The following is a 12,857-nucleotide window of genomic DNA, read 5'->3' as shown; positions in this document are numbered from 1 at the left end:
ATGAGACCACTGGAAAGTCTGCTCAGAGACCTTTGAGAAATTACACTTATTATAAAAAAGGTTCACAAAATGGGGCATGGCCTCCCTTCCTTCCTAGCCTCTTAACTGTCACTGTGTAAGGAAGTGACTCATGGCACTACTGTGACCAGGAAGAGACATGCCTGAAGGTAAAAACACCCATGTTGGGACTACTAAAGCCCAACAGCACTGAATCTTTAATCAGCCTGGGTACAGGCTTCCTCCAGACATCTTGTTATGGGAGATAATACATTTTCCTTATAGGTTAAACCATTTTTATTTGGGTTTTCTGTTATTTGGCACTAAGAGATCCTTAACTGATAAACCCACCTATGTAAGCAGATGTTTATCAAGCACTTTATTAATTGCATTTTTAAAAATTAGACCCATAGCTCAAATTATAATGTTTCATTACTGATCAGAAATGCTACTGTACCTGACCTTTTTAGAAATAAAAACAACTCTAGAAAATTACATATATAGAGTACTTGGCCAGGGGGGAGGGGGGAAATGTCTGCCATTTTAACCTATAACTAGAACTGGAAGCATGCTAAAACAAAAACTCTGTCATAGTTTAGAAATAAAAATATGCTCTAAAGAGTACCCGTGCCACAAATTTCCAAAATGAAAATCTGGGGCCTGTTAGTAAGAAGCACTCAGTTTCCCCCATGGCATAATCAAAATATTACTGCAGAATCATCTGTATGTGTGGCTTAGAGACTAGGGAAGGACTCTGCCTCTCAGGGGCTCTCAGACGTATTTATTTCAATAACTGTGTCACATTTGGAGGGCATGCAAAACTGAACTTCTATATGATTTCTCCTGTCATTTTTTAAGATTTTTCCCAAATCAGGTGTGTCGGGACCAGTTCAGAAGACAAACAGGTAATAAGTTCTTTATACATCTCCCAAATTTCCAAATCAGCAGTGATGTCTGGGGGTGACTTTGGGGGACCAAAGCATCCATGCATACAATATCCATCAGCTCCCCTTACAACCCTCCACCCCTAAAAAATACGCAATGTAGATAAAGCCCCCCCCTCTCACTGCCAGTCAGACTGGGTGTCTCTAAGCTTCTTCTATACAAGACTGAAGGGCCTCCCTTACCCACATGGTAGACTGTTTTATAAATTAAAACAAATTCAAAATGATGCTGATTACGACATCCCCTCTCTCACAGACATTCTGATAAGACACCTTCCGAAAGAAAAGGAGGGAATTTGAGCTGGTCGGCTGGAAATTGATAGGCCCCGGTGGCACATGTGAAGATCTTCTATCACGGGCATCACAGCGATAAAAGGGGGTGAGAATCACCACTCAAAGTTCCTTTCAACTCTGTGGATCTTTGATTCTACATGTGCTCACCCGTTTTCCTCCCACCAATCTGAGTTTCCTCCAGAAAGAGGGAATTCTTGAGACAACAAAAAAAAAAAAAAAAAAAAAAAAGGAAAGAATGACAACATGATTTTGAATCTTCTTCGGTGGACATCTTCCGGCTAGATTTTATCTTTTACTGCTGAATAGCAAACGCTTTCCTTGAGTCTTTGGTTTTATTTTGTTTCCACTCTTGAACAAAAGACACTGTTTTTCAGAAACGTTCATGTTAGCCGTCACTGTCACTTTCCTGCCACTCCTTACTTCAGCTTATCTCATTATTTGTCTGGTACTTGTGAGTTTCAGCTTCCTCCAACCAATACTTCCATTGTCTGAACACCCAGGTCTCTTACAATACGTTCCATACGAAGAATGAAGTGACCTGGCCCAAGGGATTCCGAGGCATCAGTGGCATAAAACAAATACTGAGCCCCAGTTGGCCTCAGCTCAATTATATTTTTGGTTTCTTCTCCCCTACAGTTTTCTCCTGCGATATCAAACTGTCACTGCGACGGTCGGTATCATAATTTCTCAATCACATGCAAGTGATCACTCCTGTTGTTTCTCAGGATAACTTCGTTGAGTACCATTTAACGGGATGCACAGGCTTAACGTTCCATGACAACCGTAAACATCACTGTAAGCGGTTTTCAAACTCGTGAGAACTTAAGAAATGGCATTTAAAGTCAAATTCACCACCTACCCAGACCTCCTTCCTCGCTGCTCTGGGTATGATTAGGGAAACGCAACCCCACAAGACAGGAAGACAGAGCACCCATAGTTTTCACTGAGCAGGCTCTTATCTTCAAAAGCCTTTCCTTTCCAACACTCAGTAACATTTGTTGACTGATTGTTGAGTGAAGCAAGTGCTCACATCCCCTACACCAAATAAAAAGTCCTTAAAATGTAAACAAAAGAGATCGAAGCCAAATATAGCCCTCCCCACCACCCCCCACTCTCCCCACCCTGCCTGTTCCACTGTGATAGACCCGAAGTCTGCATGTCAGTGTTTCTTGGCAGATGGAAGCATCAGTGTTGATTTGCAATTGAGTGACCTGTTGCAAAGGGACAAATAAGCCTTCTGAAATTTTCGATACATTCAGAATTTCCCACTTACATTTCTGGAATCTTTTCCCTGAGTACCTATATAGTAACAAATTACTTGGAGAAGACCAAAAGGGAACACAGAACACCTTTAGGTTCTTCGAGGAGAAATTAGTTGATTGATTTTTACCTGTGAACAAAATATCAAAAAGTCTGAACACTGGGGGATATCTAGCAAGTTATAGAAAATAATTCCAGGTATCCTCAGTAATTTGAGATAACAGAAACTAAAATATGGTTTGTATTGTTCCCCTTTTTTTCACTTGCTAATGCAGTCGCTGATGGGTGTCCCCACGACATTATTGTTAGGTCTGCAATCAATTTATCTGGCTGAATTTCAAGAAAGATGGAACACAGCATATAGTTTCCAGTTACCCTGCAGCAAACAAAGGCTGTCAGCTTCAGACGCCGAGTCTCTGATGCTCCAAGTTCAGTTACATCCTTTTAGTTAAAACTTGCAATAAAATAATCACTGCAATCACTCTTAACCACAGGGAAACACTATAAGAACGTGAAAAAAAATCAACTGTCATAAATTTTATCAGCTTTTGAAGATAAAGTCCACTTTCTATTTACAGATGCCTTTATTTTGATAAAAATCTTTACAGCCATTGTACAAAGCTTTAGGCAATGTCAATGTTCTGGTGGGTTTTGTTTTTTCTAAATAATAACTATAGGAAAACTAATTTTTTTAACCTGAAGCAAGCCTACATGGTTCAAATGATCTTAGCTGAACCGCCCCAACATGGTGAGCTCATGTTTTACTCCAAAGGAGACCTGTCTGCTCTTTGAAGTATTTGCCCATCCTCCAGTTTGATTGTTTTCAATTTCTCCTCTCTAGTTCACCAGCTGCTTCTGCAAGGGGGTGGCAAGTGAAGAGGATGACCAAATCTGATTATTTTCATTCTTTTATCCAGCAAATAGTACCAGAACATAGAACCCAGATGTCCACACAACTGAGTATGAAAGGACAGAGGAAGTTCCCTGAAAGAGAAGGTGGCCAAGGGAATCAGGAGACAGCCACCCCGAGATCACAGCTGGCTTGGCAGAGGTCACAGATCAATAATCTGGGGTTCACTGCCCTTCAGGTATGACAGAGATCAAAGGAAAGTTCATTCTTGCTTAGCGGTTGAGAAACCCTATGACCTGTTCCCTCAAAGGATCTTCCCGTCCAGATGCTCCCCTACCAAAAGCTTATCTCCTGAGGCAATCAAGAACACTTACAGTTACCAGCAGTCGGCCTGATGGGGTTTGAGGGCTCTTTTTGAGCTTTGGAGAAGAAAAATCAGTAGCTAAGGAAAAAAAAAAAAAAATCACAGCAACGTGGATATAATTGGATATGAACTTTCTATGACATAGCCAAAACTCTTCCTTTCTCCCCGCCAAAGTCATTGCTAAATGTTATCCATAAGACACAGTGGATACAAATGTCATTGATTCTGGCAATTCTGATCCCAAACCACTTAAAACCCCATCCACACTTGTGTTTCTAAGTCACTTTTAAAAGACAATTCCTATGTGCGGATGGAAAGAATTTAAGCAAGTATCTCTTTTTGAGAGCAGAGAGGCAAGTAAGAATTTAATTTCTATTCAAGATAACCTTCAGGACGCTAGCAGTAGACTGTGTTGAATCAAAGTACGACTCTTGGCTGCGTTCAGCCTCAAAACACTTCGCGACAAAACCACAATCTAGTCATTAAGAGTTGTGTGGTATGAGCTGGCGGTTGTTTAATCAAAAAGGGCTCATTTAATACGGCGCCTGGTGTCAGAAAGGGTACAGAAATAAAATGCGTCTTCTCTCCCCTGTGCAAGATGGATGTGTGTGGGGCGCCTGGGTAGCGCAGTCGTTAAGGCGTCTGCCTTCGGCTCAGGGCGTGATCCCAGCGTTCTGGGATCGAGCCCCACATCGGGCTCCTCCGCTATGAGCCTGCTTCTTCCTCTCCCACTCCCCCTGCTGTGTTCCCTCTCTCGCTGGCTGTCTCTATCTCTGTTGAATAAATAAATAAAATCTTTAAAAAAAAAAAAAAAAAAAAAAAAGATGGATGTGTGTGACATAACAGTGCACTGGGAGACCCCCCGGAAAGTTCAGCCAGGATAGGAAAAATCCCTCCTTTCTTGGCTCAGATGAGAAACTCGGCTCTGCTAATGAGCAGTGAGGGACGCCCTCTTCAAAGGGGAGTCTGCACATGCCAGGGGGTATCCAAGCAATCTTTTGGAACGTAGGGTGAAAATAGTTGAACTTGTGTCGATATCTATTACCACCTTCCTTCAAAATTTGCTTTCGTCTGTGTTTTATGATGCCTGTGTTGATATGGTCCATGCACATAATTTAAAAATGAATAAATAAAATTATATAGAAGGATCTCAAAACAATTTCAGAGACCACTTGTTTTCCAAGTAAAGAAAGAGAAAGAAAGTCCTAACGATGTCCCCACACCCCCAAAATTGAGGAGTCTCTTTGCAAGCAGCATCTTCCGGTTCAAGACAAGATCTGAGAACAATATGTGAGCCAACGGGTCAGAGAGGAGAAACAGTGCTGGCCTCTCAACTTTCCTAGATCATCTGCTCTTGGGCGATAATTATTCTAACACAAGTGATACTTTGGTCTACAAATGAGCTGAAGGAACGCATCAATCTATTTCTGTGTCAGGTAGAACTTGGTGGGTCCTGTACGGACTATTAATTTCATGGAAAATAAGCAACAGGGGAAACAGATAAATCATTAGCAGAGTAAAGAGCAGATCCAATGAATTCCTACCAATTTTCCTACTTTCTTTCTCTTGCAGAGAACAAAATGACAAAGTATGTGTGTCCCACTGTCTTTGATATCTCTGTTTATCTCATTAGATGAAAAATGCTTCTGAAACCACAAGGACATGTTTTATTTCAAGTTTCAAGAATTCAATCCCAAATGATTTATACAAGTTAACATTATGCATACAGAATTATCATCTTCGCATTTCTGAAATTCTACCCCTTTAAATTTCATTAAAAAACACTGCAACATTAATTTTCCTTTTGTTTATTGCAGGCAATGTGTAATATTAGAATTTGATTTACATCGACAAGGTACATATATTCGAAATGTAATCCTAATTGTTTTTAATGAAAAATTTTAATTAAAAAAATTCAGAAAATTGAAGTGAAGACTAGTAAGAACAGTTGGAACTTTTGATATAATTTCAATGACTAATTCCCATTCAAAATTCATTTCTCCAAAGTTCTACATAATGGATTCACAAGTCTCATCAATGTTTATTTATTAAAATCAGTGTTTTCAGTAACTGAAAGAAGCATTATATAATGTTTCCAAGTGAGTCTCCTTCCATCTGTCCTTCTATTTGAATGTTCATCCAGTAGTTTAAACAGAAGAGCTGTACTTGGAACAGAAGAGCTGGCATCCCCCAAAGGGCAGAGCGCTACATCACTTTGCACCGTATCCTCCGTCATTCGCCTACCAGTGCTAGCAGCCCTCCCCACGTGCTCGTCCCATTACCTACCAAGGGTGGTTCCTACATTATTACCCACTAGAAACTCCACCACTTGATGTGAACTCTATGAGGACAGACATTTGAATCCATTTAAGCACTCCTGTACCCTCTACACCTAGAGCAATACCTGACATCCAGTATGTATTTGTCGAGTGAATAAATCAGATGAATGAATAAATGAAGAACCTATCTTTAGGTCATCTCTTCTCGTTTCTGGAGCTTCTTATATAATCCACGCCACGTCCACCTGCTCTACTGGCTTCCCCTGTCTTTTACATGGACGGGTTTCTTTCAAACGTCTAACAGTTCCAGTGGCAGCACAGAGGGGCCGGAAGCTCTACGCTTTAAGTCCATTCTCTCAAGTTTCTGCAACTAGGTCTCTCAACTTTTATATCCTTCCGATTGCTAAGTGGAGGATGACTTGATTTGCATACAGTACTTACTTTGACCAGCACAGCTTCCCTAGCATCAAAAGTTAGCTGCAAGAAGGAACTATATGGGAGAAGAATTTAGAATCAACTGACCAACTCAGGCACAAAAGTACCCCATGTGCCACATCTTGCTCATAACCTTGCACGTAGTAGGCTTTCAGTGGGCATCTACTGCACTGGATAGTAAACTATGGGAATATCATGTGAACCTAATCTCTCTAAAGACTTTGCAAGTTATTCCAAAGGGCAAGAGAGTGAAATGTGGTCTAGTCAATGCAGTGCTAGGAAGAGGACTTGAAGCTGGAAAAACAATTGTGTTCGAACCGTGCTGGTGAATGGTCCTTTGTCAGCCTGGTAGAGTAGCACAGGGTTCTAGTCTTGGTTTTGAATGCATTTAGCAATAACTTTACCACCATTCCTATTGAAGGTCCTCCTCGGAGGTCCAGTCTAGACCTTCTAGGGTCACTCTGGGCTAGAAGTGAACTAGAATCATAATGAAGGATGACAATTTGGGTTTGGTGATTTTTCCCGAATACTTGTCCCATTGAGAAGGATGCTTTTCTGGCTCATGTGATTTCTCTTAAGTAGATTAAGAAGAGATAGTCTATACATTTCATTTATAAACTAATCTCTCATTGCTTACATGGACTGTTTCTGTCTCTGATACATCTCTCAGAAATACTCGCCTGGCCTCCAGTAACATGAGATGCAAATAATTCCAACTGTGAGAATGCTTTCCATATTATCAACTCACACTTTCTTCTCTGCAACTTTTACTCACTTCCAGGCCTTGCCTTCTGAGTCCTATGAAGAACAGCTCATCTCTTTTTTTCTCAAAACTCACTAAATACTCCAGGCAGTTCTGGGGCCCTTGCCCACCTCACCCCACTCTCCCATATGAGGCTATTTTTCTTCATTTCTTATGATTAAAATTTCTAAATGTTAAAACTCATAAACAAGGTAATTCAGAGAAGAAAGTAAAAATAGACCAGAAGACCCTAGTTACCTACATTTTTAAATTAGATGAGATGTCAACTGCTAGATACATATGACTCATTTAAGAAATTCATGCCACAGCCACTAACGTCAGATGCCGAAACAAAGGTAATAATGTTTACTTAATACGGATGCCAAAATCAAATTATTTCTAGAATTATAGAATTTCAAAGCCATTCGTTTTGCCTATTCATTTCATAGGTAATGAAATGGAGATCCAGAAGGGTTATGTAACTAGCCCAAGGTAGGTTAGTTGCAATGTTGAAAGTACTCGAAGCATTTTTGGCCATCTCCCAAACAACAAATTATATCATGTACTGATATCTGTCATTTTCTCCAAACTCCTCATGTTGTAATAATGTCAGGTCATTAACTTCCCAGAAAGCTAAATTTACAGTTATTACAACAATGTTAAATTTTAGAACTAGAAAATTCCCCAAAGAAGAGTCAGCTTTCCTAATATCATAGACAAGAAAACTGAAGGCCAATGAGGTCTGGACACTTCTTGGACGATACACAGCAACTGAGTAGTAGAGCCAACAATGGAGCCCATGTCTTCTGGTTACAGCCTAGAACCCTTCGCTGTTTTGCACAAAGGATTAGCTAAACACCATTAATATTACAAAGCTGATACTGTTTTAATCCAAAATACTGCATCCATGATGAGAAAAATATGATTTTAACTAGGGTAGGAATCTTATGGAAGTGCTAGGCTGGACAAACATTTGCCAGAAAGACTGTAGAAGAAGGGATTTTGAACAATAGGTGGGAGATTGGATTCAATGACCTCTAAAGACCCTTTAAGATTAGGATTATTTGAACCTGGACTACCCCAGAGCTGGGCACCTCAGCTAACCAGGGCACTTCCAGAAGTGGGGAATGTGCAGTATCCTGTGGAGGTCCCTCTCCTGTTGTTGGGTTAGATTCTGCCCTGCTGTTTCAGGCGTTCCTCAGATGCAATTTACATGCAATCAACTACTGTAGGCATAGAAAGAGTGTAAGGCAATGCAGCTCTGTGGTTTCCAAAGACAGCCGACACTGCTTAGCTTTCAAAATTGCCTTGCCTAAATGAGCATGCCATAACTGAGCCTCCAAATCCAGCTTTTACAGTTTGTTCATGTACTATGCTGCTATCAGAATCAATTATGCAGCATCTTCATGAGGTGAAAGCAGATTTGGATGTGAGTTAGGAGAAGAAAGAAAAAGGTACACTTTCCAAAGGAAGGTTACTGTATCTTCTCCCCCACCCCCACCCCAAAAAAGCGCTGGAGTCCTTCCATGCATAGACAGATTTCAGATGGCAGTCCCCAGCTGAGCTAGCCATGGGAAGGAGGAAGTTGACATGTATGAGAAATGGAGAATATGCCAACTAACAGGACTCTGAAGGCCTAAATGGTATTAACCCCCTCCTTTCCATGTAATCCCATTCCACACTGTAATTCCACACAAGTCTGTTCGCTGGCTTTCCTAAATGGCTACTAAATACTAAAATGCAGTGATTTTAGACTTTTTATTTTTTTTACAATAATGAGTCCAAGGGAAAGAAGGGGTTTAGGTTTTTTTTTCATTTCAGAGGAAAAGAATTTATATTAAGAGTAGAGCTTTGAAAGTTAGAAGGAAACTTCACCAATGGGATTGTCCCTTGAATATTTTTGCATGAATGAGATTACCAAAAAACAAAACAAAACAAAAAAATCAAACTTCTGATTACACGCCCGGGAGCCGGGTGTGGCATAGATTTCAGAGGAGTAAACCTATGCTCTACAACTTAGGACCAAACCCAAAACTACAACAAGAGCAACCTTCCAAGGTATCACACACACGAGAGACCTCACGCCAAATCCAGAGAGCTACACTTTCAAGGGCTTGGGCACGTCTCTCCTCCCCTCACCCTAGTGCGCCTAGACACTGAGGATGGTGTGTGGAGTGACCAGGAAGGTTGGGAAAAAGTAGATGTCCTATCTGTGTTCAACTGCCTCACCAATGCATGAATGCTATCTGAGGTCTAATCAACAGGAAACCCTGCACTTTGGGGTTGGGAAGAAGGTCTCGGGCCTCCTTTGCTTCCCATTAGCCTGCCAGACTGGGATGGCCACACCAGTTCCGTCTAATGCCAACATCAGCACAATACAAGAAAAAGCCCCTTTCCGCCACTTCTGAGACTTGCACCACTTTTCTTTCGAAGGTATTTCTAAAAGGAAAGCACAACTTGAGGTGCCGGGCTGGGAAAGGTCGGGTCTTTTTTATTGTTACCCTCCGTAGGGGAGCAACCTCAAGAAAACCTACACCTGCATTCCAAGTCAGGCAGGTGTACAAAGACAGCAAAGGATGAGGGGAAAGGAAAGGAAGAAGGGGAAAGGAGGCAAAGGAAGGAAAGAAGCAGATAAAAGCGGGGCGGGGAGGGGGGTGCTAAAGCCCAGACTTGAGGGAAGGAGAAGAGGGAGAGCAGGATGAGAAGGAAAGAACAGAGTCATGGAAAGAAAGAAGAGCGAGAGAGAGAAGAAGGGAGGAAGGGGTGGTCAAGAAAGGGAGAGAAATGAAGAAAGGAGGCGGCCGGGAAGGATGAAAAAATGATCCGGGGAGCGAAGCGCGGGGCCGCGGCGGGGAGGTGGCCGCAGGGACCGGCGCGCCCCTGGGGAGCCGCGGGCTGCACTCCCCGCGCGGGCGCCCAGGGCGCAGGGCGCACCGGCCGCTCACCTTTCAGGATGAGGGTGTCGATGTCCCGGTCGATGCCCAGGAAGTAGCACTTCCTCCAGAGGCCCGAGTAGGTGGCGAAGAGCGGCCGGCCGCACTCCGCGTCCAGCCCGCCGAGCCCCAGCAGCGAGCGCCAGGACTCGGGGTCGGCGCGCCCCGGGCCCCCCGGGAGCAGCCGGCGCCCCAGCGGGGGCGAGTCCCGCAGCGGCAGGTGCGACAGCGGCATCAGGCGGTTCTTCTGGTCCGGGGGGTCGGCGCCCGCGCGGCTGCGCTCGCAGCTCTCCTTGTGGCGCCGGGGGTCGGTCTCGTACCAGTGGTCGGTGAAGATGGCCGTGACGAGCAGCCCCAGGGAGCAGAGGCTGAGGCCGAGGCTGAGCGCCGTGACGAGCGCCCGCGGCTCCATGGCTTCCCGCCCCGCCGCAGCCGCCGGTGGGCTCGCGCGCCGCCGCCAGACACAATGCACTTGGCCTCGGCTCTCCTCCGCGCTCCCTCCTGCGTTCCCCCACCTGCCCCCCACCTCCCTCCCGCGGCCTCCCCGCCCTCGGCTCCCGGCCCGGCTCGCTCCGGGTCCCCCTTCCCGGCTCGCCTCCGACCGCCCTCCAGGCCCCCCTGCTCCCCGCAGCCCCCCGCGCCGCTCGTACTTTCGAGCCCTCCTCCTTCTCCCCAGCCCCTCGCCTGCCTGTCGGTGCCCCCCACCCTCTCGGTCCCCTCGCCTCTTCTCCACCTCTCGAGCCTGCCGCCCGCCCTTCTCTCCAGCGATCCCCCTTCCCTTTTAATCCCTCCCCGCCGCCCTCACTTTTCTCTCCTATCCTCCTCTCTCCCCTAACCCTGTCCCCACTTCCCCCTACTTTTCTTCAACTCTTCCTCTCTCTCTTTTCCCCACTCGTTGTCTCGCTGTTTGCAGACTCCGTGTCCCTTTATAGCCCTGCCCTGAACTCGAAGCTTCTCTCCACCTACCCCTGAGCACACTGCCTCCCGTCCTCTCCCCTCCAACGACCTTAAAAGACATCCACCGACATCAGACTCGGTCTTGTCACTTGTCCAAGTTGATTTTGATCAGTGTCCCGTTTTGTACCCAGAAGCAAATCCCATCCTGATCCGGCTACGTGGTAAAATTTAACTCTTTGGAATCGTGATCTAGAGCTGAGGACCCTTCCTGTCGACGCCTGAAGGATGCAGCCTCTTGGACCCCTTGGCAGCTGTCTGCCGGTGCTCTCTCCCTCTCCCATGCCCACTGCAACCTCTAAGCGTTCTCTCTCCTCCAGCCCCTATTCTGGAGAAAGAAAAAAAAAAAAAAGGCACCGAGTGTCACTGAAGCGTTAGAACGATGGCCAGGGATTTTCTCCCACTTCCCTCCAGCCTGCTCTGAGTCTGAGTTCTTTTTTGTTGACCACCTCTATCTCCCGGCAGAGTGACGGCCTCCTAGAATTTCTAGAAGAGCGTAGGATCAATAAACCCTTGCAATGGCACCTGCTCTGTGAGGTGATCATTGCATTTGAATAAAGCAAGCCCCCAGTAATAAATCAAAGTAATGATTTTCTCCCATGCAAGTTTCTTGCATGGAATGGGAGGGTCAACAAGAAAGGAAGGCTACACAACAAGGTCCACATCTCAGCTCCCTTCCATTCTTCCAGGGCGCTGTACAGCCCATAGATGTTAAATAGGGAAAATGACAGATTCACATTCACTAAAACGAGGAAACGATAGAGCCCAGGGTTGCTGAAAGATTCAACTGCTTTGTGTAGTCTTACAACAGAGGTGCAATACCCTTGTGCCACTTAATACCCTTGGGGCCATGTCAGGGACCGAAAACCATGCTGCACGAGCCCGGGGATGCCGATTCTTATGTTCTTATGCTGTAAAATATTAATGATCAAGAGATTATGAGGCATTCATTAGATGCTAAATGTCATTACTCCATGATTTAATGAGACTTATTAATTAGTGTCCCACATCAACTGGTATTAATGGGATTTATATACTTCCCCCAGAATGACATCTGTAAAGATAGAATAAGAATCTTGCTGGGATTTATTTTCATTGCCCTTTGTGCTCAGCATCTTTAGCGCGTGTATTTCCAACGAAGGTTGTATACCTCTTCCAAGCTGTTTAGTTCACAGATAGGTCACCTAAGCAAATCCTTCCGTCATATCGGACCCCTGTGCCCATATCTGCTGACCTGACAGTGCGAATTATTGCTTGGATTTTCTCACAGCTTCAGCAAGATCTATGGGGAGCTCTAGTCTAATTAAGGAAGACAAAGAATTATAATTTTAGTGTTTCTCTCACCTATAAGCTTTTCCTTAACAGGAAACGCTAAGCTCATCAAAGGAGGCTTATCTGGATTTACACAAAAATGATGAGACTTAGAAGCCTTCTTTTATTTATACTCTATAATGTGTGTAAAATCCTAGATCTTTATGGATACGCAGAGAGAAATACCTTTAACCGTAAGCCTACCGTGGACATCTGAAATTCACTCAAGCTGTCACGTGTCCTTTTATTTAAAAAAAAAAAAAAAAGCCTCTCAAGAGAAGGTGATCACAAACCTTGCAAGCCCCAAGGGTGATCAAACCCTTGGCGAGCCCTCACCCCATTTTCATACACTATGCCCTACAAGACACAAATAGCCTGCCACATTTCAGAGCCACCTGATTGTCGTCACACAATAGCCCTGTCCCCAGCTGAAACAGACAGAAGGAACCCTCTTTTTCAGGCACTTTTGTTTAACTTTAAAGAACATAATGTTC

The 12,857-nt window shown here is 44.3% G+C and overlaps 1 protein-coding gene across 1 annotated transcript in view; it reads right to left on the bottom strand.

Annotated features, from left to right (window-relative positions):
* The window catches only part of TMEM178A (transmembrane protein 178A), a 47,043-nt gene extending 36,533 nt beyond the window's left edge, over positions 1–10,510 (bottom strand). Inside the window, exon 1 of the mRNA XM_040623138.1 lies at positions 10,111–10,510. Coding sequence (XP_040479072.1) covers positions 10,111–10,510 — 400 coding nt within the window. The remainder of the gene's footprint in view (positions 1–10,110) is intronic.
* Between the last annotated feature and the right edge of the window lie 2,347 nt (positions 10,511–12,857).

This window comes from Ursus maritimus, unplaced genomic scaffold (genome assembly GCF_017311325.1).
Source record: "Ursus maritimus isolate PB19 unplaced genomic scaffold, ASM1731132v1 scaffold_6, whole genome shotgun sequence".
NCBI classification, from domain to species: Eukaryota; Metazoa; Chordata; class Mammalia; order Carnivora; family Ursidae; genus Ursus; species Ursus maritimus.
The sequence above is the reverse complement of the archived record's forward strand: the minus strand, read 5'-3'. Positions and strand labels throughout refer to the sequence as shown.